Raw genomic sequence first — 27850 nt, 5'->3', positions numbered from 1 at the left:
AATATGTTCCAGGTAAACTAGTCTAGTCACTGTTGCGCTTTTACTCATTCCATTCTTTTCACTTGAATTTTAAATGCTCTATTCATGCTCTTTTTGGGAGGTTTCCTAGCATAATCCACAAATTACTGGCACCACTACCCTTTCCTTAGGAAAAGTTCTCTCTTACAACAAAAATGTAGTCCAACAAAATAAATCAATACATTAGCCAAGTCTGATGATAAAATGTACTTCCTCAATTACATTTCACTTCTCATTCTAATTATTCTCCTAAATATACTCTTTGTTCTAGCCAAACTGGTCTCACTATTTGTTAAAAACATTATGCTGATTCCCAATTTTAAAGGCAATATAAGCACAAGGAAAGATAAAACTTTGGCTAATATGCCCCAAAATGATAAGCACCTCATACCAAAGAGTTTCAGAAAAGGAAGGAAACTTTGAAATCATCTAATACAACTCTGATTTTACAAGTAAAGCAATTGATACCTACAAAAGTTAAGTGACTTGCCCATACTCATAATGTTAATTAAGTGGCAATGCTGTGAGCAGACATTAAGTCCCCTGACTTCAAGTAAGTCCTATGCTCTTGCCACTGTGTCACATAAACTTACAAGTTTTGAATTGTTCTTTTATTTATAATTTTACTCAAGACTATTTTAATTGTTTAAAGAAGTTATTTAGTTAACAAAAGAGAAAATGTATATAAAGGGCTTTGCAAACCTTATAATAAATAACATTACACAAGTTATTATTGTTGCTGTTATTAGTAGAGGAATGTAGCTCTACTTGACACTCTAGAAGTAGGGAAACAGAAATAAATATTCGAGTGAATATTAGGTATTTGCTATGCTTTTCTTCCTGCTAAAGGCCCTGATCAATTACGTATGTATAAAATGCAAGCTTCTTTCTAACAGCTAGAGGGGATGGTAACATCTCTATTTTTTGGTCTCTCTTCTGGCCAAGGAGAGAGTCCTAGCTAGGCTAAGGAAAACAACCCTAACAATCTAAGGAAGTCAAGAAGAAAACTGAAACTAAAATTAAGAAGTTGATGAGCAGAGCAGCAGAACACAGAGTAGAAAAAAGGAGAAAAAAATCCAAACTGGAATTAAATAAAAGACATGAGGAAAAATGGAATTTACATCGATTGCACTTAACAATCTCATTGAAACTAGAACAAAATTTTATGGCTACTGATTCTGCCTGAGGAGTATGGAGACAAGACCATAAAACAGTAGCTGTTTTCAGCATAACTGCTACAACCCAACAACCCACACACACACACACACACAAAAGGAAATTACCTGCCAAATTTATAGTAATTAAGGCTGAATTAACAAGATAAGAAGACAGAAACATCACTCAAGATCAAAGCTTTATGGAATGAAATCAGAACTAAAATATTTATAAGGGCCCACTCATCTTATCCAACTGAAGCAATAGATATATGAAACCTCATAGGCTTGTATTTTAGGGTGCAGCTATGGTGGCTATCCTGACCAGTCATAAGAAGGAAAGGAAATACAATCATTTGAGTGTGGGTTTGGGGTGGGATTGGGAGGGGTGATAGTGACTGAAAAATACGATAGTACAGCGAGCAAGAGGTAAAAGTCATTATATGCGTGAAGGAAGGAAAAATAGAATTCTACCTCTGATCAGTTCTCTTTCATGGAGTTTACTCTAGTCATGGAAGAACCCAGAACCCAGATATTCCAGTCTTGGGCAAGGGAAAAGGTGGGTGCCAGAACAGTGGAAAAAAAAGAGCTTGAAAAATCAAAAATGAAAAAGGAAGCCAAGATAAACTATTGGGAGTATTTTTTAAAAGGCTGAAACACAAAATTAAATAAGAGAAAGTCTAGGCATAATCTTAGTTCTTAAGCAGATAAATCAACAATATAGAAGGGAAATAGAAGGGAAAATGGGTAAGAATCTCCTCCACAAGGATATGATAATGCACTAATATGATGTTTTGAAGGAAAATAAACCAAAAAAAGAATTGTAGAAATTCCCCAAAGAAAATTCAAAATGATTCAAAAGATGAATCTTTATAAAAGACTTTATAAAGACATAAAGATTAGGTCAGAAACAAACACTCTCATATAAGAAATAAGTAAGACAAAATCAAAATAAAAAAATCTTACAATACATAAATGGAGATTCTTTCCAAAACAATAGCACTTAAAAGGCAATGAAGGCTTGAAACTCAAAAATAAAGAAGTGTACAGAAAATTGGCAAAAGCTGCTACAGGTGGAATTACATTGTTATGCTCAGAATAAGGTAAACTGAGGCACAGAGTTCTAAGCACAATCAATTTATTAATAAATCATGAATTTACTAATAAATAAAATTTCAGTTTATTCAGCAAAGCTAAGAGCCTGAAGTGAGGAATAGCTACCCTTTTTGTAAGATGGAATTTCAGAGGTAAGGAGCAAGGAATTATTGGTTAAAAGAATTCAACATAAAAAATGGCAAACTCAATATGACTGATTACAGAGTTAAGGAATGGGGACAATATGATTAGTTGAAAATTGGGAATGGAGAGATAGGAACAACCCCTTCTTTTCTTCCTGTGACTAAGAAATACTTCTTGTTTGAATCCATCTGCTAGGTTAGAGATAGTGGCCTAGACTTTGGATAATAAACCAGACATCCTTGAAGCATAGCTGGGTGGTTTAAAGATACTAGACAGCCCTGGTGTATCACTCAAAGGTAACAGATTTCCTTGACACAAGAATAGAACAATGGTTAACAAGAGAACTGGATTTCTAAACTTAACTCATTACAAGCCAGCTGAATTCTGATCTAAGTTCAGAGACAAAGAACCATGACTTAGGTAGCTATAGGACAAAATTAAGTGTGAATACGATCAATTAAAAATGATATAGAATCAATCTAATTGTTTCAGTATTTAGAGGAAGATCAGTGAGTACCTAAATTGCAAATCAGATTTTAATTCCACAAATTTGTGTGTGTACATTTTTAATATGGTTGAAGTAAAAATATATCTTTGTAAATATTTTAATAAATGTTTAACTTTTAACAATTCAGATTGTTCAAATTTCACTAAAGTTATCCATGTGAAATATTACATGTGTAAATATTTACACATCTAATGTATAACTTAACTTTAAAGTTAGAAGATAGAGTTGGTTGTAATTTAAATCCCAGGACTTTTAAGAACAGCATGAAAAGTACTATTCAAAAGCTAATGTTAAGACAAGGGAACTAAGTTTATTTTAAGAATTGCTCTCTGCTCCATGAACACTAGGTTGATAGATTTATTTTTGAGGATGAGGACAATTTAAAAAGAGTACTGACTTTACCAGCTATGTACACAGTAGCAGCAGAATCAATTCTTGGAATCAACTGGCTTCATCTTACCCCTTGAGAGACCTACCATCTGGACTTAGAGTGAGATGAGATTTTTGAATGTAAAGAATACAGCTATATTTTCTTCCAGTTTAATAAACCAATATCATTATATAAATTTAGTTTTTAAGAAAAGTTTATTATTTTATGTTTAACAGAGTCTGCCCTAGCTATTTAATCTTGTGGAGGGGAGAAATTAGTCATAAGTTCTTTTTTCATGGTTAGAGCTGTCATAAATTGGAAGCATGCATATTTATATAGGGTCTCAGATTTGTACATGTGCCAAAACATTCTCTACACATGTCATTTTTCAATGCAAAAAAATCAGCTTAATCTGTAATTTTCACTTACTTTTCAAAGCTTTCTTATATCAAAGAAACAGATTCACAATCAAATCTCTAGTCAAAGAAAAGATACTATCCAAATTTGAATATGTAACTGCCAAAAATTCCTTTGGTTTTTGTATAAGAACCAAATATTTCCTCTCTGCCTACCTTCTCCTTCTAATAGGAACCTAACTGCTATCTGACACCTATGTTTTGTTTGACAGAATGAAAAAAGATTTATTTTTTGGATATAATTAAGAAGGTCTAAAAAAATCTTCTTTTTCTCTTTATGTGGGGCATAGCAAAAACAAGATTATTCTTTCATTCAATCATTTATTTAACAAACATTTATTAAAGACCTACTACAAGCAAATCAATTCTATGAGGTAAATTGAATTGGAAAAGATTATTAAAAGGTTTCAATTGTATTCTTAAAAAAAGTATGAAGTACAAAGTTTTATCATTAAATACTTTGCCATTTCTCATATTAAAAGCCAGGCTTTAATAAAATCTACACTTATTGATTGTGCTAAATTAAAAAACAATATCAGAAAAAAAGCCATGAATAGTCCATAGATCTGGACTGTTTGTGTATATATTTTGAATAGACACCCCAGATGTACCATAAACTGGGTACAGAATTAAAGATGAGGAGAACCAGCTGGACTGCATTTGGTAAACTGCACACTCTACCTTTAATGACCTAGCTCCTCTCTGAAACAAAGACCTATCTCTTTAACACTAACATTCTTCCAGGGATGCTATGGAGCATGGAATACCACAATTTCCAATGAATAAAAGTTGCGGGTCACCCAAAGGACAGTGAAAAGTCACATAGTAATTATAAGCTGCAGCATATTACCAATAAAGAAATGCACGGCAAAATCAGATACAGCCAATGTATTGATTTGTTTTGCTTGAATCCACATTTCCTTAAAAGGGAGAGTTTACGTGAAGGAGGAAGTGATGAATTAGTGAGAAGCAATAGAAATACAAAAAAAGGGCATTATTAAACTATTATTTAAAAATACATAGAGAGAAAAGATGTGCAGAAGGAAATTTTCTTATTTTTCTGTTAAATTTATTCATTTATCATATATTTTTAAAGCTACAAAGTAAAAGTCTCTTTCTAGACCTTTCCATATTAAAATTCATTATTAAATTCAATATATACTTAAAGAACTACCAGGCAGAAAACACCTTTCTTGTTTTTTTATATTAAAATATTCCTATTTGCTGACTATTGGCACTCATAATATATTTTTTAATTTTTAAAGATTTACAAAATCTGCACAAAACACAATATTAAAGAAATGTATGACCAGGAAAGGCTATAGATTAGTTATAAAGTGAGAACAAAAATAACCTCTTAAATTAGATAAATTCATGTACAATTGATATTCTTTAATGATATCTACAAAATACCAAGAGATCTAAGGGGAAATCCCCAGAATGTAATGTGTCACCTTGTGAAAGATTTATAATAGAATGGCACAGACAAGTCACATGAGATGATAAGAGATTGGTGGGGAGTGAGCTGCACCCCCTGCATATAATTCCCAAGTTGATAAAATGGTATCTATAAATGAAAATTTCCAAGAAAAATGCTCTAAACCTACCCTAAAAATTAGTATATAACTTCATCCTTCAAAACCTTCTATTAAAAAGTTTAAAATGAATAGCTGACAAGACATACAAACTAGAGGGCTAAGAAACAGTGATCATAGATTAAATTAACACTATTTCAAAGCACTTTTCAACTGCTACTACATTTAATGTAACCACATGAGATGGAGCAATTCTGGCTTTGACAACAGGAAGAGAAAAATAAAGTCAATTACTGTGACCTTAAAGATGTTGAAACTACCCAGAAATCCTTGTGTGAGGTGATAGAGCTTGGTGAAGATTTGAGTCCAAAGGGAATATGAAAAAAGGTGCTAGTTACTTGATAAATGCCATTGCAATGGCAGACAGTAGTAATTACAAGTTTAGACCAAACTTTCCCACCACTCGTATTACAAGTGCCCCTAAGCTACCAACAATTACCTTTATAATTTTAAGTGCACAGACTTAAAGATATCAATAAAATAATATTTCCACATCATACAATTTAAATTTAGAAACTTATAAAATTCTTAACCCTAAAGGACAAGTAGTAGTAAAGGAATAAAAGATAAAATACATTAAAGACTATATATCATACTGAAATCTACTCGAGCTCATTTTAACTTTTTATCCAGGTTTCCCTGGATTTTTCTTTTTAAACCCTCACTTTCTGTCTTAGAATCAATATTGTGTATGAGTTTCAAGGCAGAATAGTGTTAAGATCTCAACACTGGGCATCAAATGACTTGCCCAGGGTCACACAGCTAAAAGGTATCTGAGACCACATTTGAATCCAGGACCTATAGTGTCTGAGCCTGGCTATCAATCCACTAAGCCACCTAACTTTCTCCTGCCTGGATTTTAAACTTAAAATGAGAAGGGTATTTTAATCTTTAAAAATTCATTGCATATGTACACTGTGGAAATTATATAAATATCACTGATTTTATACTGAAATATGTACCTGTAATGAGGATGTGTCCTAACACTAGATCATGTAAAAATTAAAATTAAAATAAAAAAAAACCTGATTGTCACTTGAAAAATGAATACTAAACACTAAAAAGAAATTTGGTTTTGTATTTAAAAATTCATGTACATGATATTATTTTGTATTTTTTAAAAAAGAGTATTATTGTTATTTCTCTAAATCACATTAGTCAAAGGGGAAGGAGAAAGAGGAAAGAAGGAAAAAAGGAAGAAGAGAACACTATTCTTCAGTAGCAATTTAAAAAATCTAGATGCTGAAATGTTCTACACTGAAGGTAAAAACTCTTAAAACCACATTTGTTAGCAAACTGGAAGCTAGTTTGGCTTATATACCATGAGTGATATGTGTTTTATACTGATTAGTATACATTTAGCACTATGACTTTTTTTTCCTAGAGGCATGTGATTTTTCTTTTTTTTTCTTTTTCCTTTCTTTCTTTAGAATATTTTCCCATGGTTACATGATTCATGATCCCTCCTCCCGGAGCTGAGAAGAAATTCCACTGGGCTATACATGTATCATTGTTCAAAACCTATTTCCATGTTATTCATATTTGCAGTAGAGCAATTCTTTAACATCAAAACCCTAATCACATCCCTATTGCACTATGTGGTCAATCATATATTTTTCTAATGTATTTCTGGTTCCACAGTTCTTTTTCTGGATGTGGATATTGTTCTTTCTCCTAAGTTCCTCTGGATTGTCTAGCATTGCTGCTAGTAGAAAAGTCTGTTACATTCAATTGTGCCATAATGTATCAGTTTGTGTACAACATTCTCCTGGTTCTGCTCCTTTTGCTCTGCATCAATTCTTGTAGGTTTTCCCAGTCCATGTGGACTTCTTCCAGTCCATTATTCCTTTCAGCACAATAATATTCCATCACTATCAGAAACCACAAATTTTTGCCAACACAAAAAGCACAGCTACAAATATTTTTGTACAAGTATTTTTCCTTAATACCTCTTTGGGGTACAAACCCAACAGTGGCATAGTTGGGTATAGCTATAACTTCTAAGTAGTATTTAAGGTTAATCCAAAATAAATTGAGCACATGAATCTTTGATGTTAAAATCTTTTCTGAACTTTATCAAAGTTGTTTTTGAAGCAGATACAGGTTATATATTTTAAGCAATTTCTACATGACTACCCTTTCCTCCTCAATCAACAAGGCTAAAATTATCCAAGAAAATGCCCTAAATTGTTATAATGTAAATTTTTTGAAAGCATACACACAGAAGATAGGACCTCTTTTTCCAGAAGAGAAGATCTTTATTATATGAATCATAATGGGAGAAAATGTGCCTTCAAATAAATGAAAGTCTTAGGAATAATGCATATTTTTTTTAAACCCTTGTACTTCGGTGTATTATCTCATAGGTGGAAGATTGGTAAGGGTGGGCAATGGGGGTCAAGTGACTTGCCCAGGGTCACACAGCTGGGAAGTGGCTGAGGCCGGGTTTGAACCTAAGACCTCCTGTCTCTAGGCCTGGCTCTCACTCCACTGAGCTACCCAGCTGCCCCAATAATACATATTTTGAAAGCTGACTCAATTCAAATTTTAGAATATTGTAGTTTCCCCTTTTGAACTTACCATAACTTCTTGCTCATAAGTCCAAACTCCACAGGCTAGTTCCACGCAGAAAATCACAAGCAAACTTCCAAAGTACTACCGAAAAAGTACAAGATAAAAAGCATATTAGAAAAGTATAATTAAGCTGAATTTCTGTTATCAAAGCCAGGCTAAATATCATCCATGCCATGTTTATTTAAAGGAAAAGAAAACAGATGTAGATCATTACTGAAACAGGGAGCCACTCTCATCAACAGATGGAGAGAACATCTTACAAATTTAAAAACATCTGCAAAGGACATTCATTTTTACCTAAATAGGCCATTGTTTATTAATTACTTCTTGAGATAAATACCCTTGAGAAACTTCAGTACTTCATTAGCTTAACATCTGAATTAGCATGTAAAAGCCTAATAAAAGTATGTATGTATATATATATATATATATATGCTGAATCTAAATTGTGGGTCAAAAATAATGCTTACCAGGGGGCAGCTGGGTAGCTCAGTGGAGTGAGAGTCAGGCCTAGAGATGGGAGGTCCTGGTTCAAACCCAGCCTCAGCCACTTCCCAGCTGTGTGACCCTGGGCAAGTCACTTGACCCCCATTGCCCACCCTTACCACTCTTCCACCAAGGAGCCAATACACAGAAATTAAGGTTTTTTAAAAAAAATCATGCTTACCCAAACCAAATCCAATCCCAGATCCAATAAAATATTTTTCTAGAGATTTTTATGTTTGTTCCCTGTTTATGGGCAGGCTTTATTCTCGCCATTCCAGATAAGTGAGCATCTATTAATTCTTTTTTTTTAAAACCCTTGTACTTTCGGTGTATTGTCTCATAGGTGGAAGAGTGGTAAGGGTGGGCAATGGGGGTCAAGTGACTTGCCCAGGGTCACACAGCTGGGAAGTGGCTGAGGCCGGGTTTGAACCTAGGACCTCCTGTCTCTAGGCCTGACTCTCACTCCACTGAGCTATCCAGCTGCCCCCCATCTATTAATTCTTAAAAGTCTATAAGCTACAGAAAAAAAACCCCTGACTTAATCATGTTCAGTCAATCAGTAAATCAATATTAGGTGTGTCTGCTCTGGGTGAAGTACACATATCTAGAAATGATTTATAGTTGATTGAATATGATAAGTTGGGTTTTTCTGTGGCTTGTAAACTTCAAAGAAGTATGAAACACTACAAATAATTAACTAATTCAAAATATGAGACAGCTTTTCTTCAAATTTTATCCTTTTCTCTAAAATTTCCTTCTTCACATTCTATATCTCTGTCATTTGACTCCAGCATCCAAACCAGTCTGTATTTCTTTTGCTTCAATAATACTATATGCCATTTCTAACTCCAGATAATTTGTTATTAGGTGAATTACTTTTAAACTTTTATTTAAAGCCCTTAAGTATGTTTATTGTTAGAAAATAAAAAAAATTTAACATATTGTGAAGTAAAAATTTTTCTACAAGTCTTCCTTCACTTTTTACTTATAATCAAATTGCAAGCAGAAAACAATGTGTAGAATATAACGTATAATGAGATCAAAAGTCCAGACTGAACAGCTCTCTTATGCAACCTATCCAGTGAAAACATTTCACAATTTGATCACTCTAACAGGATAGGTCACACACACACACACACACACACACACACACCCTTTCCCCCAATCCCTAATATTTGAAAATATGTCACATCGGAAAAGAAACAAGAGAAGTTAAGATGTCACATAGTAGGTTAAAATGAAAATTGAGGATGGCCAAAGGAATGGTGGGTAGAAGCAATCACATTTCCTTTGCTTGGTGACCAAAAGATATCTAGTCTTCTAATTCCATGACAAGTATTAAATATCAAAGCCATCCTTTAAAATGTACCTATGGCAGAAGGCAGCTAGGTGGCTCAGTGGATTGAGAGCCAGGCCCAGAGAAAGGAGGTCCTGGGTTCAAATGTGGCCTCAAACACTTCCTACCTGTGTCATCCTGGACAAGTCACTTAACTTCCATTGCCTATCTCTTACAACTCTTCTGCCTTGGAAACAATACACAATATAGATTCTAAGAAAGTACAATCATCTCTATTTACTTGTAAAAAAATCTTTAGTCTTCTCAACAATCATGGAGCTAGAGAGAGAATTACTCTCAGATTGTTTATCTCATTGAGGATGATTCTGATAATATGGCATTCATGCTATTGTTTAGTTAGGTACATTATTTACTAATTTAGATAGGACCATTATTGTTTAACAATAGAGGCTCATATTTAAAAACAAATATAAAAGTCCCATTCTAGCCCCCTTCCTTCAAGAATGAATATAGACAAATCAATCCTCTTAAAAAGAATTCTATTTGGACAAAAGAAGAGTCTATCACTGATCTGACCTCCTCCTACATCTTAGGCCACCTTTCTAAACAAAGAGAGACAAACCCCAAATGCAACCCAGTGGACTGTTTTTAGGATTTGCCATTAAGTCTTTTGATGGCAGCATGAGTTTCTTTGAGTGCCTCAAATCTGGTCTGTTTATAGCATCTGATGTATGCTAGAGAGTTATCCAAGTTGATTTCCCTATATTTTGTAAAAATGTCATTGGTGCCCTCTTATGGACACCAGTTGCAAAGAAAATATGGTCCCTGAAAGAGTGCTAGGGCCCTGCTTCATTACCTTCCTGCTCCCTTTGTTATTGTAGTTCAGTCCTTTTTCAGGAATATCGGGCTCTTTGTGATTTCCTTTGAGGTTTTCTTGTCAGATACCAGAGTGGTTTTCCATTTCCTTCTCCAGCTCATTTTACATATAAGGCAACTGAGGCAATCAGTGTTAAGTGACTCGCCCAGGGGTATACAGCTAATAAGTGTCTAAAGCCAGATATGAACTGCAGAAGATGGATCTTTCTAATTCTAGGCCTGGCATTCTATCCACTGTACCACCTTCCTACTCAAAGTCATAATCGGCTATAGTCAAATGCTACTTCCATTTATTTGCCTTTTCCCTTAGTTTGCTGATACATTGATCCCTCTCTTCTTCCATGCTAAAATCTTCCCTTCTAACTCTATGAATCACTCTGTAATTTCATTTGTTCCTTACTCCAACTCTGCAAAGTTAATAATGCATTATTATCTCCATCTGATGGATGAGCAAACTGAGAATCAGGCTAAGTAATGATATGCAAAGTCATTTGAATTGGAACTATCAAATATTTTGAATTGCCAGGCTCCATTGTGAACCATAATGTTATATTACAAATGAAACAGTATAACATATCTTCACTCAGTACTTTCCACAAACTTGGAGCATTAACCCACCTTTCTCACAAATCTCTCCTTTTCTGTTTAGTACAAAAATTATGTCAGCCATAGGGCAAGTATAGGTTGTCCTGTACTCTCAATCACATACTTCCTTTTCCTTTTGCTGCCATATATAGTAATTCTGTGCATAACACAAATACTGGGCAGCCTTTTTCCCCCTTCCCTTAGTTTGCCTTAACTATACTGCCTTCCGTTGTCATTTCCCTGTTTCAAGGCTTTGTGCTGCCTTGATACTTTGCCCTGTCCATTTTGTTCTTTCTCTTCCACCATTCATTTGACCTTTTCTTGTCTTTCTTAACTGGATTCTCCCTCCATTTGTGTAGCATCGAAATACCCAAAATCATCATGCCTTACAAAATTTAATACAACTGAAATGGTCAGCCAACAGACACAAAATATATGGAATTTCCACCTCTGTTTACCAACTTCTTTGATTCAAAAAGTAGCAAGTTACCTATTACTGGAACTCATCAAATAGAAGCCGTGACTCCCTATCAAGAATATGTTAAGAAGGCATTAATTCTTCAGGTACATAGACCATTTGACCTCCAAAGTACCTTTAAATTAGTGGATGGAGTATTGAGTGTAAGGCCCAAATTCAAATCATCTTGCCTCAGTTACTACCTGTGTGACCCTGGGCAAGTCACTCAACTTGTTTGCCTCAGGTTTCTCATCTATAAAATGGGAAAAATAATAGTACCTACCCTCCAGGGTTGTTTTAAGTATAAAATGAGATAATATTTATAGAGTGATTAGCATAGTGCCTGGCACATAGTAAGGTCTATACAAATGCTGGTGATTCTTAAATTTTTCATCTATTTGTGTGCAGACACATTTCAGTTTTTTGTTGTCATGTAAGGCAGATTTTATTGCTGTGGGTTTTTTTACATTTAAACTTATAATTTCATCAATGTAGGACCTCTCAGTGAAGAAATTCTCTACTAATGAAAATCTGAAAACATTCCACAATTTAGGGTCTCATAAAATAGTCTGGAGGTATGGAGAGGTTAACTGAAAGCTAGGATGTATTAGACATGAAAATTGAACCCCAGGTCTTGACTGCAAGGTTCCTGAACTTTTTACTGCCACACTGCTTCTCAGATACATATACACCCCTCCCAAGTTTTCCCTTTCAGCCCATTGTGCTAACATTCTTCAGTGTCAATGTTGATAACATTTACAAAATGCTGTCTGTACAGCTCCATATAATCTGTAATTCCTATGACTTTTACCAGGGTGGTCACATCAGAGACTTTACCATCAATCAACAACTGCTCCACCTATGAACAACCCTGAACTCTGAAATTCCTCTCTTACCACAATCTCAGGTCTTACTGATCTCTCCCACATAATATCTTACCCATTCTTAGATTTTACCCTCATTAAATCAGTTCTTTGATTTTCTTTCTGTATACTCTTAACCTTGAAATCTTGTCTCAATTCCCTACTTTCTCTCTTAGTTTTTATTCTATAATCAGTGACAGTTAAAATTGCATCTTGTTCTGATCCACCTAACAACTCCCCCTATTTCTAATCAGAATGGTAACTAAGTTTATAAGTAGCCATTATAAAGTAACAATAGTAGGAAGGAAGATTGAAAGGGGGAAACTAGAAGCTACATACAGACTATCCCAAAGATCAAAGGAGCATAATTTGCAAATTGTATCAGATATTAACCAAAAATCACATCCTGAGATTCTTTACTAAATCAGGGAAAACCAACTAAACCTTGCTGTCAGGACATCAGCAGTGAGACCTATAGGACACCAAATAATGCTAACAACTTTAAGATGTGGATATGTTAATGAACTAACCCCAAAATGGCACAGATAAGTCTGCTTCACCACCAAAACCCTAAAAAATTATATCCTAAACTACTGCCCTCCCCAGCATTCTTCCATCCCCATTTGGGTCTATGTTGCTGAGTGTTCCCAATTTTTCTTCCCTATGCTACCTATCTTTCCCCACCATAACAACCCCATCTCCATTCCCATCCCATCTGCCATCTGCCTCTTTACTCCACTTTTTGTGCTACTTGCATCTATGCTATCTGTGCCATTTGCCTTGTACCCTCTGTCTTATTAAAGTGTGATTGAGACATTACTGCCCACTATCATTGTAGTCTTTCTGTTTGAATAGCCAAAAAAGTGGGCATTCTTGCTCCCATTTCATAATTCCATTAACTAACAATTCAGTGACATTTTAATCATACCCTTTATTCCAGCCACCCTTACCCCTCTGACTGTCAACAAGTCCCCTCCTTGTAACCCTCAAAATGGGGAAATTTTTATTATCTTCCTATCAGATTTTTGCTTCTGTGTGGATTAACGCTGCTGAAATAAATAAACAAATTATGCTCTATGCAGATGACTTCAAAACCCATCCACCCAGAATCACTCTTTTGAGTTTTAGTTCCAAATATCCAACTTCCTGCTAGACATCTCTTCCTGGATATTCAATAACACCTTAAAATCAACATGTCCAAAACTGAACTCATTATTTTCTTCCCTAAGCTTGTTAGTTTAGTTAGATCTCTTACACCCTTCTCTCATTATCCTTATTTTCACTTATGGTTTCCCCATACTCCCTGTCATCAAGTTCAAATCAGAGCCATTTTTGCCAATTCTCTTATCCTTATTTCCCCAACATCTAGTCAATTTGCCAAGTTCTGTCCATTCTGACAGTATAATTCCTCATATTCATTCCTTGCCTCATATTTTCACCATCCTAATTCAGGCCCTCATTATAGCTTGCTATATATTTAAAAGCCTCTTAACCTGTCTCTCTGATTCCAGTCTCTTCCCTTCCCAATTTAAACTTGCCACGACTGCCAAAACAATCTTCCTAAGGTATAAGGTTGATCACATATATCACTGCCCTACTCAAAAACTTTCTGTAGCTTCCATGAAATAAAATGCAATAGAATTTTGCCACTAACTATTTAAGTTATTTAGCAATCTGGTTAACTACATAGCTATGTCTATGCTAACGAGCAAGTTTTCTCAATGAGGAAAACTTCCTCAAAATGACAGAATCAGTACCAATAAATATCATCAAATCTTACAACCTGAAAATGTTTAGAAACAGATATCCAGGCCCATCCAAGCCACGAAGCCAACCTCATTTAGAATAAAATTTTAGCTAACCAGAACCACTCAAGTAACCAAATTTTTAGGACAAAGTCAGGAAAGTCAAAATCTCAGAGAAATTAAGAGATTTAAAATTGATTGCAAAAGTTTCTTAGAAGCTTCATCCACAGTCTCCCAATCCCCCACATACAACTTCAGAAGTAAGGCATGGTATGGTGTAAAAAATATAGTGGAAAAGAAAAAGATTGTAATACATGTATCTCCACCTCAATTTGAGTCCTTTCTTTGACACAGTCTAGAAGTTTGAGAACCTATTAGCTTATATCACACAGGGCTTTTGTAAAGAAAGTATTTCTTTAAGAATCTTAATTGACTTATAGAAATGTGAACTACCATCATGCAAGTATGGAAGATTATAAATTTGGCCATCACAGTCATTAGAAGCCATTAAGTTTGGGATTTTTGAACCTTGAACTCAGTTCTATAAGGGAGAAAGGCAATTTATTTAATGGTCTTGTTAGAGGTTGTTTTTTTAAAACATATCTTTAGATTTAAAACTATATTGAGAGTTAGCAGTAAATTTCACTATTTTAGGAAACAATTACACCTACAGCTTTTGAAAAATTCTTATCTTATCATTTTCAATTGAAAAGAAAAATCTAATTTCCTGCTTTGCAAATGAGGGGAGGGATGATTGTATCTCATTTTGAAGCATATAGGGGTTAATTATCCTCATCCTATGAGCTTTTAATCAAGAATTACTAGACAAAAGCAACAGACAAGAATGCATATGAGAAATGTATTATTAGACATGGTTAATGTGTTGATTTGCTTTTTGGACTATACATATTTGATTCAACAGAGCTTCTAGGAAGGAGTAAGGATAGAAGGTTAATGAGTAGTGTTAGATACCCCAAAAAAGTATCATAAAAACTTTTTTAATGAACAAAAGAAAACAACAATGAAGAAGGTGAAGTGGAGCAGCTAGATGGCTTAGTGGATTGAGAATCAGGCCTAGAAACAAGATATCCTGGGTTTAAATCTGGCACTATTGCTTTCTAGCTGTGTGATCTGGGGCAAGCCACTTAACCCCAACTACCCGGTCTTTTCTGCCCTTCTGCCTTGGAACCAATAAGCAATACTGATTATAATATGGAAGGTAAGAGTTTAAAAAAGGAGGAGGGAGGCAACACAAACAGTATTTAATTATACTGTGAACTTATATGTATTAGATTATACATGTGTTCCTTCAAAAAAATCTACATAGCTCATATGAGAATATAAGCCTCTTGTCCTTGGTGATTAAGTTCACAATAATGAAGAAAATTTAAATTAAATAAAGAGAACTATTAAAACTCATTTTCATCATAATGCATTTTTATAACAAAAATTCTCAAATAACTAAAAAATCAAATAAACTAGATCTAATTTCCTTCAAAAACTCTTTTTTTACTCATAATGAGACATTATTGCTTTTTCAAGATATCCCCATGTATTTTATATATTTAAACATTTTCATTATCTTTTGTTTTCATAACACCTTAACATTTCTGAAAATGTCCTTCTTTCTGTTATGATTAGAATTCTATGGAGACAACTTATTAATTTGTAATTATTTGTTAGAAAGTAAAAATTAGAACTGAAAATAGTGAAAGAAAAGTAACTAGTTGCATAACCACACCTAGCTAAAGGCTTAGAGTCAAAAAGGCAAAGTTCTACTTCCTGGCCAAAAACCACAGTGTGACCTGCCCCATCAGGAAAGTCCCCAGAATAAGAGAGCCAAGAACTGAAAAGTCAAAAAAGATCTTCTGGCTTACTCAATCAATCTTCTCTCTTAAAAAGCCACTGACTTCAATCTGGGTGAGAGGCCAATCTTCCAGATGCCAGATGTCATGGGGACCTCTGGCATCCTTCAATAGTATGCATGAGCATCCAGTCATAAAGTGGGGTTGACATTGATCAAAATGGTTTTTCAAAACTTTCTTTTTTTAAAAGGAAAAAGGGGCACAATTTATATTAAATTCACACATTCCCTCCCCAGCAAAAAAGAATTCAAAAAGAAAGAAAAGGTGCAGTTTAGCAAAATTAGTCAATATCAACTGAATAAAACATTATATGCAATATGGTTAATCCACTGTCCTTCATCCCTGCAAAGAAGGGGAGGGTACATTTTGTCGTCTCTTTTCCAGGGCCAACCTAAGTCATTATAAATTACAAAGTATTCTATTTTGAAATTCTTGCACTTTTCATTTACATTGTTGCTAACATTGTATACATTGTTTTACTGGTCACTCCTTCGTTCTACATCAGTTTATAAATCTTCCTATGCTTTTCTAAAATCTTCATATTCATCATTCCTTGTGGTACATTTCTTATTTTCTTGTACCAGTTTAGCCATCCCCCCAAGTAGACATCTACTTTGCTTCCATTTCTTTTGTACCACAAAAAAAGTGCTGCTATAAAATTTTATTTTGAATGTGAATGTTTCTCTCTATTTTTCATCTCGGTGAAGCATACATTAACCAGTGAGTCTCTGGGTCAAAAAATTATCACATTATTTCATTCCTATTAATTATAAATTTAGATTGCCACAGGGCCACCTTTGTCATTAGTCAGGTAATCATAAAGATGGTAGAAACATCATATTAGGATCCAGAAATAAAGAATGACATTAAATAGTTCTAAAAAACAGCTAAAGCTCTAAGGCAAGAATAATAAAATAAATAAATATGGCAGGGCAAGAAGAGTACAATCCAAAATTGCTTTATGTATATTCAGGCTACTGTGGTTATAGATGTCTGCCCTGCCCCCATGCCCCATAACCTATTTAATCACTATTAGATGCCACCCTAATAGCTATAATGAAATTCTTGAGAAGTCAAAAGTCCTTGGAAGTATAATGAGGAATTTTTTCTCCTGAGGCAAAAATCAACCAAGTCTTCTCATAGAATTCCTCCTCCTCAAAAAAAGGTGGTAGTGGTGGAGAGAATCAGCCATTATGAACATCTGTTGAGTAGGAGGGTTGTAGCAGCAGAGACTGAATTGGGGTGGGGTGGGGCAGACTTCAAGATCCTAGACCTTCAACAGATGGGGTTCAGACTACTCAAAAGAGAATGATATGGTTCAACTGGCCAAAAGATAACAATATAAGGAAGGCAGGCATTGCACGGTGCACAGTCTCCAGGAAAAAGCAAGGTTTCTTTGAGTGGGTGGAATAACTCTTCTCCATCAGTAGTGTTGCCTGAGGAGATAGAGTACTTCGGTTCCACTTCCAGACACTCTAGGAAGTCTGGAGATGAAGCATCAGATCAGGTAATGCTGCACTAGAATAATATCCATGGTGCATCACATTACCAACCCAGCACCAACCCCATATATTTGTCACCCAGTTGTCTTGCAAAAAGGAACCACAGGGGCAGCTGGGTAGCTCAGTGGAGTGAGAGTCAGGCCTAGAGACAGGAGGTCCTAGGTTCAAACCCGGCCTCAGCCACTTCCCAGCTGTGTGACCCTGGGCAAGTCACTTGACCCCCATTGCCCACCCTTACCACTCTTCCACCTATGAGACAATACACCAAAGTACAAGGGTTTAAAAAAAAAGGAACCACAGATATCCCTTCTTGTCCCACTTCATTCTCTTTTGGTCTGCAACCCTGGCCCTGGCAGCCTCTTGGGACCTACTTTCCTCCTCAACTTCTATAGAGGCACAGTCAAGCAATTATGTGAAGTATTGGAACTATGAGTGAACCAAGAAAAGACAACTAAATTTTGGGGAGACTGGCGGGGGGATAAGTAAACCAAAGAGAAATAACCCAACTATATATCACTATCATGGGGAGAGAGAAGACCTGAGTTCAAAATTGGAGGAGAGCAAAGTTAAAATACCTACTTCTAAAACAGCAAGGCAAAATACCAAATAATCACAACCAAAAGAGTTTTAAAAGAAAAAAACAAATAAGAGAAATTGAGGAAAAACTAGAAAAATAAGACAAGGCAAAAAAACCAGGAGAATTACAAAAGAAAGATCACTCCAATTAGAAAAAGAGATCCAAAAACTCAGAAGAAAATAATCCATGGAGAATTAGTAATAGGCAAGGGAAAGCTAATGACATCCTAAGATAACAAGAAATAACAAAGCAAAATCAAAATAATGAAATAATAGAAAAGAAATTGAAACATCTTTAAGTTTTATTACAAAAACAACTTACCTGGAAAATAAAGGAAAGACAACACAGTGATATCTAGGTTTTCATTGATAATCTGTCCAAAAACAATCAGCAAAATCCGAAACCAATGAAAACCAAGGCAATTATTTCCATATCTTTGAATCAATATAAATCCAATTAATTTGTTCTAGACACTCCAAAATACATACCAAAACACATTTTATAGAGAATAAATATAATCTTTATTTATAATTATATATAATTATCTATAATAAAAATATAAAATCAATAAGAAATAAATATAAAAGACTAATGTGAAGAATAAATGAATATGTAACATGACATTTGCCTTTCTGAAGACTCTTCTTGGTCTATTAAAAATGGCTAGGAGAGGATGGAGAGGTTATGGTTTGGAAGGGGTATCCCCCTCCATAAGGACCTTAGGTATCAAGGCACTATCTAGAAAGACTTTGGAAAGAATCTGACATATAGTGGAGTTGTTAGCTTGATTATGTCCCTCTTCTCAGCTGAGATACTATGGGAGAATTTCTACTTGGCTGAAATGAGATATCTCACTCCCAGTGTGAGAGCTCATTCATTTTGTACATTGTCAGGTATATATTCTCCTCCATATGCTTTATCTGCTTTTTGCTTGCTATCTGTATGGATAAATAGATTTATTTGCTTTTCAATACATGTATTACTCACACTGAGCAGGAAAATGTGTAGGTTGCCCTTTGTTTTCACAAAATTAGCATCAAAGTCAAGTTGGCTCACTGAGGAACAGCCCATGAAAACCAAGAGAAATTTTTCATGGAAAAAAATCAATGAAAATCTAAACTGCCTATAACCAATGTCGATGAAAACTGAGGTATTATTGTATAAGAATTGTTAGACTCCTGTAAATTCATGATTACAAAAAGAATTTAAACCATACTCTAAGAAATCATTAAAGAAAATTGTCCAGAAGTTCTAGAACTAAAGGGTAAAACAGAAATTAAAAGAATCAATAGATCACCATCTCAAAGATACCCCAAGATGTGAATGCACAGGAACTCCTAGACTAAGGAGAAAATACCACAAGCAATGACAACAACAAAAAATTAAATATTGTGGTGTTAGTCAGAATAACACAAAACTCAGCAGCTTCAACATTAAAAGAATGAAAGGCATGGAAAACATTATTTGAAAGAGAAAAGGAGCTAGATATACAACCTAGAAAAACATAACCAGCAAATCTGAGCATAATTATACAAGGGGAAAATAGGTATTTAGCATGCAAAAAGTTTCAACAATTCTTGAGGGGAAAACAGAACTTAGTAGAAAATTTGATATAAAAGAATCATAAAAAGGTAAACATGAAAGACCCATTATGAAGGACCTGACAAGGTCAAATTTTTTACTTCATATTAGGGAAAATGTTATATACAACCCTTAAGAATGACATCATTCTTATGTATGTATGCTTTTATACTACCCAAGCATATAAGAGAGAAGACTTGAAGTTGAATATAATGGAATAAGCTAAAAATAATAAAATAGGGTAAAAAGAAGTAAAATGGAACAATTATCTCATATAAAAGAGTCATGAGGGACAGCTAAGTGGCATAGTGGAAACAGCCTGGTCTAGAGACAGGAGGATCTGGGTTCAAATCTAGTCTCAGATACTTTCTAGGTTTGTGAACCTGGGCAAGTTATTTAACCCCCAACTGCTTAGCCTTTACTGCTCTTCTGCCTTGAAATCAATACTAATTATTCATTCTAAGATGGAAGGTGTTTTAAAAGAGGCATGAGTGGAACAACTATCACATAAAAGGGAAGGAAGTAGAATCCTATCCTCATCAAATCTGGGATAAGAGGGAATAATAATATATACAACTAGAAGGGTAAAAGTCCTTAGCAATCAGAGAAACAAGAGGCTGAGTGGATAGAATAGGGGAGGCACTAAAAGTCCCCTTAAGGGACTAAGACATAGGAGTGTAGATTAAAAGAAAAGAAGACAAGGAGATAAAAAAGGGAGTATATATAAACAAATAGGAGTGCAAGGTGAGAAGATAAGGGAGTGTCTCAATACAGGAAAAAGTAAGGATTTTTAGAAGAGAATTTACATCAAGAAATGAAAAGGTAAAGTGGGAAGACAATGAAGGGACTTTTGGAAGTAGGAATAAAATAAGGACTAGGAAGTTAGGGGAAAAGGACCAGAGATGGAACCTTGGAAGGGTAAACTGACTTAGAAGTAGGAGGGTAAGGGAAGAAGATAAGAATAGAGTTCTAAGAAAGTATACAAATTGGAAAGATCCTGGACAGAAGACATTGGACTTCTAAAGAGGAATACAGTAAAAAGAGGGGAATAGAAAGACAAATATTAAGAAAAAACAGAATGGAGGGAAATATAGAATTAGTAATTATAACTTTCAATGTGAATGAGATAAATTCACCCACAAATGGAAACAGATAGCAGAATAGATCAAAAACCAAAACCTGACCATATCCTGTTTACAAGAAAAACACTTTAAAAATAAGAGACACACAGTCAAAATAAAGGGTTGGAGTAGAATATACTATTTTGCTGATGCAAAAAAGCAAGAGTAGCAATTATGGTCTCTGACAAAGTAAGATGGGTATAATCAAAAAAGGTAAACAGGGAACTTATATCATATTAAAAGAAAACATAGATAATGAAGCATTATCAATATTAAATCATTATGCACCAAATGTTAAAGTATCCAATTTTTAAAGGAAAAACTAAATGAGTTTCAGAAGGAATTAGAAAACAAAACAATAAGAATGAGGGATTTCAATTTTCTCCTCTCAAAACTAGATAAATTAAATCCAAAATAATTAAGAAAAACGGAAAGGAAATGAATAGAATCTTGGATAAATATGGTAGATATACAGAGAAAATTAAACAGGAATAGAAAGGAATATACCTTCTCTCCAGTAAATGGTAGCTTTATAAAAATTAACCATATATTAGGATAGAAAAGCATTATAGCTAAAAGCTATCCTTTTCATCCTTTTCAGACCATAATGCAATAAAAATATGTAATGAGGGACAAAGTAAACATTAACTGGAGACTAAATAATTAAATAACTTAATTTCAAAGAATGAGTAGGTTAAAGAACAATTCATAGAATCAAATAATTTCATCAAAAAGAATGATAATAGGGGCAGCTGGGTAGCTCAGGATTGAGAGCCAGGCCTAGAGACGGGAGGTCCTAGGTTCAAATCCGGCCTCAGACACTTCCCAGCTGTGTGACCCTGGGCAAGTCACTTGACCCCTATTGCCTACCCTTACCACTCTTCCACCTATAAGTCAATACACAGAAGTTAAGGGTTTAAAATAAAAAAAAAGAATGATAATAATGAGACATCAAATAAAAACCTGTGGGATATAGCAAATGCAGCAGAGGGAATTTTATACCTCTAAATGCTTACATTAATAAACTAGAGTAAAACAGACTAATGAATTAATAATGCATTTTTTTAAAAAACTAAAAAAATAACAAATTAAAAATACCTAACCAAATAACAAATGAGAATTCCAAAAGTTAAAGTTTAGAACAATATAAAACTGAATATAAGGAAACTATTGAATTAATAAATAAATCTAAGAGGTATTTTTATGAAAAAAATCAACAAAATTGACAATTTGTTGGTCAACATAACTTAAAAAAGGAGAGACAAAAATAAGTCACTAGCATTAAAGATGAAAAGAGTGAATATACCACCAAGAAAGATGAAATTAATAGAATGATTAGGAGTTATTTTGCTCATTTATGTGCCAATGAATTAACTATATAAGTGAAATGAAAGAATACTTACAAATATATAAACTGCCTAGACTATTTAAAGGAAGTAATAGAATACCTAAATAAATCCATTTTAGAAAATAAAAAGAAATTAAACAGATCATGAATGAACTTCCTTTAAAAAAAAAAAAGCATGAGGACAATAAGGATTCACAAGGGAATTCTACCAAACATTTAAAGATCAATTAATTCCAATATTAAATCAATTATTTGAAATAACAGGTAAAGAAGGAGTTTGCCAAACTCCTTTTATGAAACAAATGTGGTACTGATACCTAAATGAGGAAAAGTAAAAGTAGAGAAAGAAAGTTATAGACAATTTCATTAATGAATATGAATGCAAAAATCCTGAATAAAATACCAGCTAGGTGACTACAAAAATGCATCACAAAGATTATTCATTTTGAACAAACAGGATTTATACCAAGAAGGCAGGGATGGTTTAATATGATTAATTATGTTGATAGTTTTCCTCATATTAATAACAAAAGTTATAAAAATCACACATATTGAAAGATGGAGATGTAGTAAAAGCCATTGATAAATACAATTATTAAAAACACTTAAGGGCAGCTGGGTAGCTCAATGGAGTGAGAGTCAGGCCTAGAGACAGGAGGTCCTAGGTTCAAACCCGGCCTCAGCCACTTCCCAGCTGTGTGACCCTGGGCAAGTCACTTGACCCCCATTGCCCACCCTTCCACTCTTCCACCTATGAGACAATACACCGAAGTACAAGGGTTAAAAAAAAATTAAAAAAAAAAAACACTTGAAAGCGAAGTGGCATTTTTTTAAAGATCATATGAAGCATCTGCCTTAAACCATCAGCAAGTATTATTTATAATGGGGATAAGCTAGAAGCCTTCCCAGTAAATTAAGGAATGAAACAAAAATGTTCATTATCACTAATGTAATTTAACATAGTATTAGAAACTAGCACCAGCAATGAGAAGGAAAAAAAGAAAAGAAGTTGAAGAAATCAGAACAGACAGAAGTAATAAAACTATTTCTTTTTATAGACAATAAGATGGTATATGTAGAAAATACCAAATTCAAATAAAAAGTTCGCTGAAACTATCAATAATTTTAGTAAAACAACAATAAATCAAATAAGCCCACATAAATCATCGGCATTTTTATGTATTACTAACAATGTCTTTCAAAAAGACATTGACATTTCATTTAAAAAACCATAGATAGAATACAATACCTGGGTGTATATCTACCAAAAACAAACTCAGGAACTACATGAATATTATTATAAAATGCTTTTTATATGAAAAAGTCAGATCTAAATAACTGGAGAAATATTAATTGGTCATAGGTTGGGAGAGCTAATATAATTAAAATGATGACCCTAACTAAACTGATATATTCATTCAATGCCATCCCAATCAAATTACCACCAAAAAATCATCTTACTGAGATAGAAAAATAATAACAAAATTCATTTGGAAGAACAAAAGATCAGGAATAGCAAAATAATTAATTTTTTAAAAAAGATAAATAAAGGTAGTCTAGCAATCCAGATTTTAAACTGTATATAATTTTCAGAACTATCTGGTACTGGCTAAGAAACAGAAAGACTGGATCAGTGGAACAGAAAATACAATAATTAGTAGTAAAAGATTACAATAACCTTGTATTTGACAAAAATAGAGATCCAAGCTACTGGAATAAGACAGCATTTTTTGGGAAAAATTGCTCAGACAATTGAAAAGTAGTTTGGCAGAAAATAAGTATAGAACAGTATCTTACACTATTCTCTAAGTTAAGATACAAGATGTATCTATACAAAAAGGGAAATATTACAAGGAAATCAGAAAAACATGGAAAATAATACCTATAAGATTTATGGATTGGAAGGAATTGATGAGCAAACAAGAGATGGAGAGCATTGTGAGATGTAAAATCATAAATTTTAAGTACGTTAAATTGAAAAAAGAAATGTTGCTCAGATTACAAGGAAAGCAGAAAATTTGGAGAAAAATTGCACACATACACACACATGTGCCTCATTCCAAAATATAATAAACTTTACTAGGGATGTTTAATGTAGAATAAACTGTGTGCCCTTTTCTTTCTAGCTATATTTTAAACACCTACATTTTAATCAACAAAAAGTTTGATTAAAGGCCTGGATTGTGAAAATGATAAATGATAAACTCCAGTTTCCATCTTGTCCAATGCTAAACTTTACAGACTTTAGTGTTAAGTAGCTCTCTGTCAGTTGCTTATTTTTCTTATCCCCCAGATAGGAAATTTTAAAATATTACATTACTTGTAGTTAGTAAATAAAAGAATTCCAGTGCCAAATATTTGTACAAGGTAATGGAACGGCTGTCATTTTGTTAAGAATATACTGACTCTAAGATATATGGAATATTTCATTACATTGGTACCTAGCCCCTCAGAGAAAGCAAAAAGAAATAAAAATCTTGGTTATATCCTGTGCTCAAAGTGAAGTTGTAAGGAAATTAAATCAATTCTTTATAAGTACAATCTGTAACAAAGTTCAGTATTTCCAAAAGCATTTAATGTTTTCTGACTAGCCTGAAATAGGAATACCTCAAAACCTCAATAAAAGGGAATAATTGAAGGAACAATCAGTCTGATAGTAAAATATTTGATTTATAAAATACTTTTAAATAAATGAAAATTAGTTACTTTCAGGAATGTGCTATAATTCAAATTGAGCTATCAAAGCATGGGCAAATATGAAGTTCTTTAAGGGACCCTGTTTAAATGCAAACACTTTTTTTTAATGGTCTGGCTATTGTGATACAAAGTTAAGCAATTTTCACATAAATAGGTCACCTATTCCCCCTGAGATTTGTTTTCTTTCAGCTAATTTGCTTATCTTACTTTTCTCTAAGGTATAAAGTCAAACACTAGCCATGCCTTTACTTTAAGGATTCCACACTTATGAATTTCAATCAATCAAAAATCATATATTATGTGCCTTCTAAGTTCTGTGAATATAAGTACAAATAATGCCCTACTCATAAAAAACTTACATGCTAATGTAGTTCACATTAATGAGATTTTTTTAACAATTTGGTTCAAATATTGTTTGTCAGTTAACAGCATAAAAGCAAAGTGATATCATCTTTAGAGGGCCTGAAGTCTGAAAAAAAAAATCTAAAATGTGAAGAAAAATTCTTGAATTTGGGAATTCTGGCCCTCTAGTACTTTAAAATATTACATCCAACATTATTTTGTAGACATCAGTTTCTTGATTTTAGTCACTTTTCTTATTAAATTTTATGTTTCTTGTCAAAAAAGTTCATGTCCAGAAAGTCTACTTAGCACCAGAAGGAACTTTGGTTAAAAACTACATGGAGTTCCAGGTTAAGATGGCGGCAGAGTAAGAAGCAGCTCTTAACCTCTCCTGACCAAAATACACAAAACTCCGCAAGGGGACATAAAAACAAGTCCAGACGAACGGAGGAACCCCACAACAGGGTGCAGCGTGGGAGGTACGTGGAATCAGGGCATTTCCATGCTATAAAGGGGTGAAACAGCTCTCACTAAATTGTGGGCTGAGCGACCACCCAACCCCCACCCCCTCCACACACAACACCTATAGAGCTGAAGCCAGCTAAAAAGAAATAGAGCAAGTTTAGGGCACCCATCAAGTCATTGGCAGCTCCAGGGCCTGTTCCTGAGAGCAGCAAGATTTAGGACCCCAAAAAGCTAAAGAAAACACAGAAAATTTGAGCGCAGGAGCAGGGCGCAGAGAACGGGCTCAGGACGCAGGCACTGGTGGAGGCGTGGGTGGAGGCAGACATAGCCACTAGCTAAAGCTCTGAAACCCTGAGTGGGGAACCAGTGCAGACGGGTATACGACTGTGGAAGCAGCTCCCTGAGACTAGTAAAGAAACCTCCAGCAGAGGATCAAGCAAGGGGGTCTACCAGGGGGCTTGACCTTGGAAAAAACCAGACCTCAGACCTCAGGAGCCAAAAGACCGCGGACAAACCCTGAGCGCGAGGATAAACCTGAGAAGCTGCTGGGCTAACAATGGCTACCCAGTCTCAGGAAGTTCAGAAGAGAAAGATTAATAACAAGAAAAAGAAATCTTTAACACTCGACAACTTTTACACAGAGAAAATCCAGACAACTGAGCAAACAAAGGAGGAGAAAAACAAGCATCCAGACCCTCCTCAAATAAAGAAAACTCCTCACAAGCTATGGAAGAGTTCAAAACTGAGATTTTGAGGAAAATAGAAGAGATCTGGCAAGAAAATAACAGTTTAAAAGGTAGAATCTTGCAATTGGAAAGTAAGGCTCAGAAACTAAATGAACTGATAAGCAAAATGAACACCAGAAATGACCAGACTGAAAAGGAATACCAGAAGATTATGGCCAAAAAACAGAAGATTATAGCCAAAAACCAGAAGATTATAGCCGAAAACCAAAAGATCATAGCCAAAAACTGAAACATTAAAGTCAAAAACCAGTCCTTAAAGGCTAGAATCGAACATTTAGAAACCAATGATCTCTCAAGACAACAAGAACAAATAAAACAAAGTCAAAAGACTGAAAAAATAGAAGAAAACATGAAATATCTCAATGAGAGAGTGACAGACCAAGAAAACCAGTCTAGAAGAGACAATTTGAGAATAATTGGTCTTCCAGAAAAACCAGAAATTAATAGAAACCTGGACTCCATACTAACAGAAATTATTCAGCAAAATTGCCCTGAAGTCCTACAACAAGAGGGCAATATAGACATTGAAAGGATTCATAGAACACCTGCGACATTCGATCCAGATAAGAAAACGCCCAGAAATATAATTGCCAAATTCAAGAGTTTCCAAGCAAAAGAAAAAATCTTACAAGAAGCCAGAAAGAGACAATTCAAATATCAAGGAGCACCAATCAGGATCACACAGGTTCTGGCAGCCTCCACGCTAAAAGATCTCAAGGCTTGGAATAAGATATTCAGAAAGGCAAGAGAGCTGGGCCTGCAACCACGGATCAACTACCCATCAAAATTGACTATATATTTCCAGGGGAAAGTATGGGCATTCAACAAAATTGAAGAATTCCAGGTATTTGCACAGAAAAGACCAGGGCTAAATGGAAAGTTTGATATCGAGCCACAAAAACCGAGAGAAACCTGAAAAGGTAAATAAGATACAGAGGGGAAAGAAAGAAAACTTATAAGTTTTAAATTTGCCTTTTTAAGGGCCTCAGTGAGATCTAATTATCTATATTCCGATGTAGAGAAATGTTATGTATAATTCTCTGTAGTGAACTCTATTCACTATTATAGTATTCACTATTATAGTAATCAGAAGAATAATTCACAGGGTGAGGGTGGAACACTAAATAATCTAAGATGACATGGGGGATGGGAAAGAGGGGGTGAATAGCAGGGGACACCAAGAGAAACTTGAATGAATAAGGAAAATAGGATATTCTATTACACACAAAGAGGGCATGGGAAGGAGAGGGGACAAATACTATTATAAGAAGGAGAGGAAGAGAGCATTAAGAGGTAATAATCAAACCTTACTCTCAGTGTAATCAACCCAGAGAGGGAAGAGTAGCTATACTATCCATTGGGACATAAAACTCTTATCTAACCATTCTGAGAAAGTTAGAAGGGATAAACCAAGGGGAGCAGG

The 27850-nt window shown here is 34.4% G+C and overlaps 1 protein-coding gene across 1 annotated transcript in view; it reads right to left on the bottom strand.

Annotated features, from left to right (window-relative positions):
• Positions 1 to 27850, bottom strand: part of TSPAN12 (tetraspanin 12) — a 119361-nt gene that overhangs the window by 54267 nt on the left and 37244 nt on the right. Inside the window, exon 4 of the mRNA XM_044677599.1 lies at positions 7881 to 7955. Within this exon, the coding sequence (XP_044533534.1) occupies positions 7881 to 7955 (75 nt within the window). The remainder of the gene's footprint in view (positions 1 to 7880; positions 7956 to 27850) is intronic.

This window comes from Gracilinanus agilis, chromosome 5 (assembly GCF_016433145.1).
Source record: "Gracilinanus agilis isolate LMUSP501 chromosome 5, AgileGrace, whole genome shotgun sequence".
Classification (NCBI taxonomy): Eukaryota; Metazoa; Chordata; class Mammalia; order Didelphimorphia; family Didelphidae; genus Gracilinanus; species Gracilinanus agilis.
The sequence above is the reverse complement of the archived record's forward strand: the minus strand, read 5'-3'. Positions and strand labels throughout refer to the sequence as shown.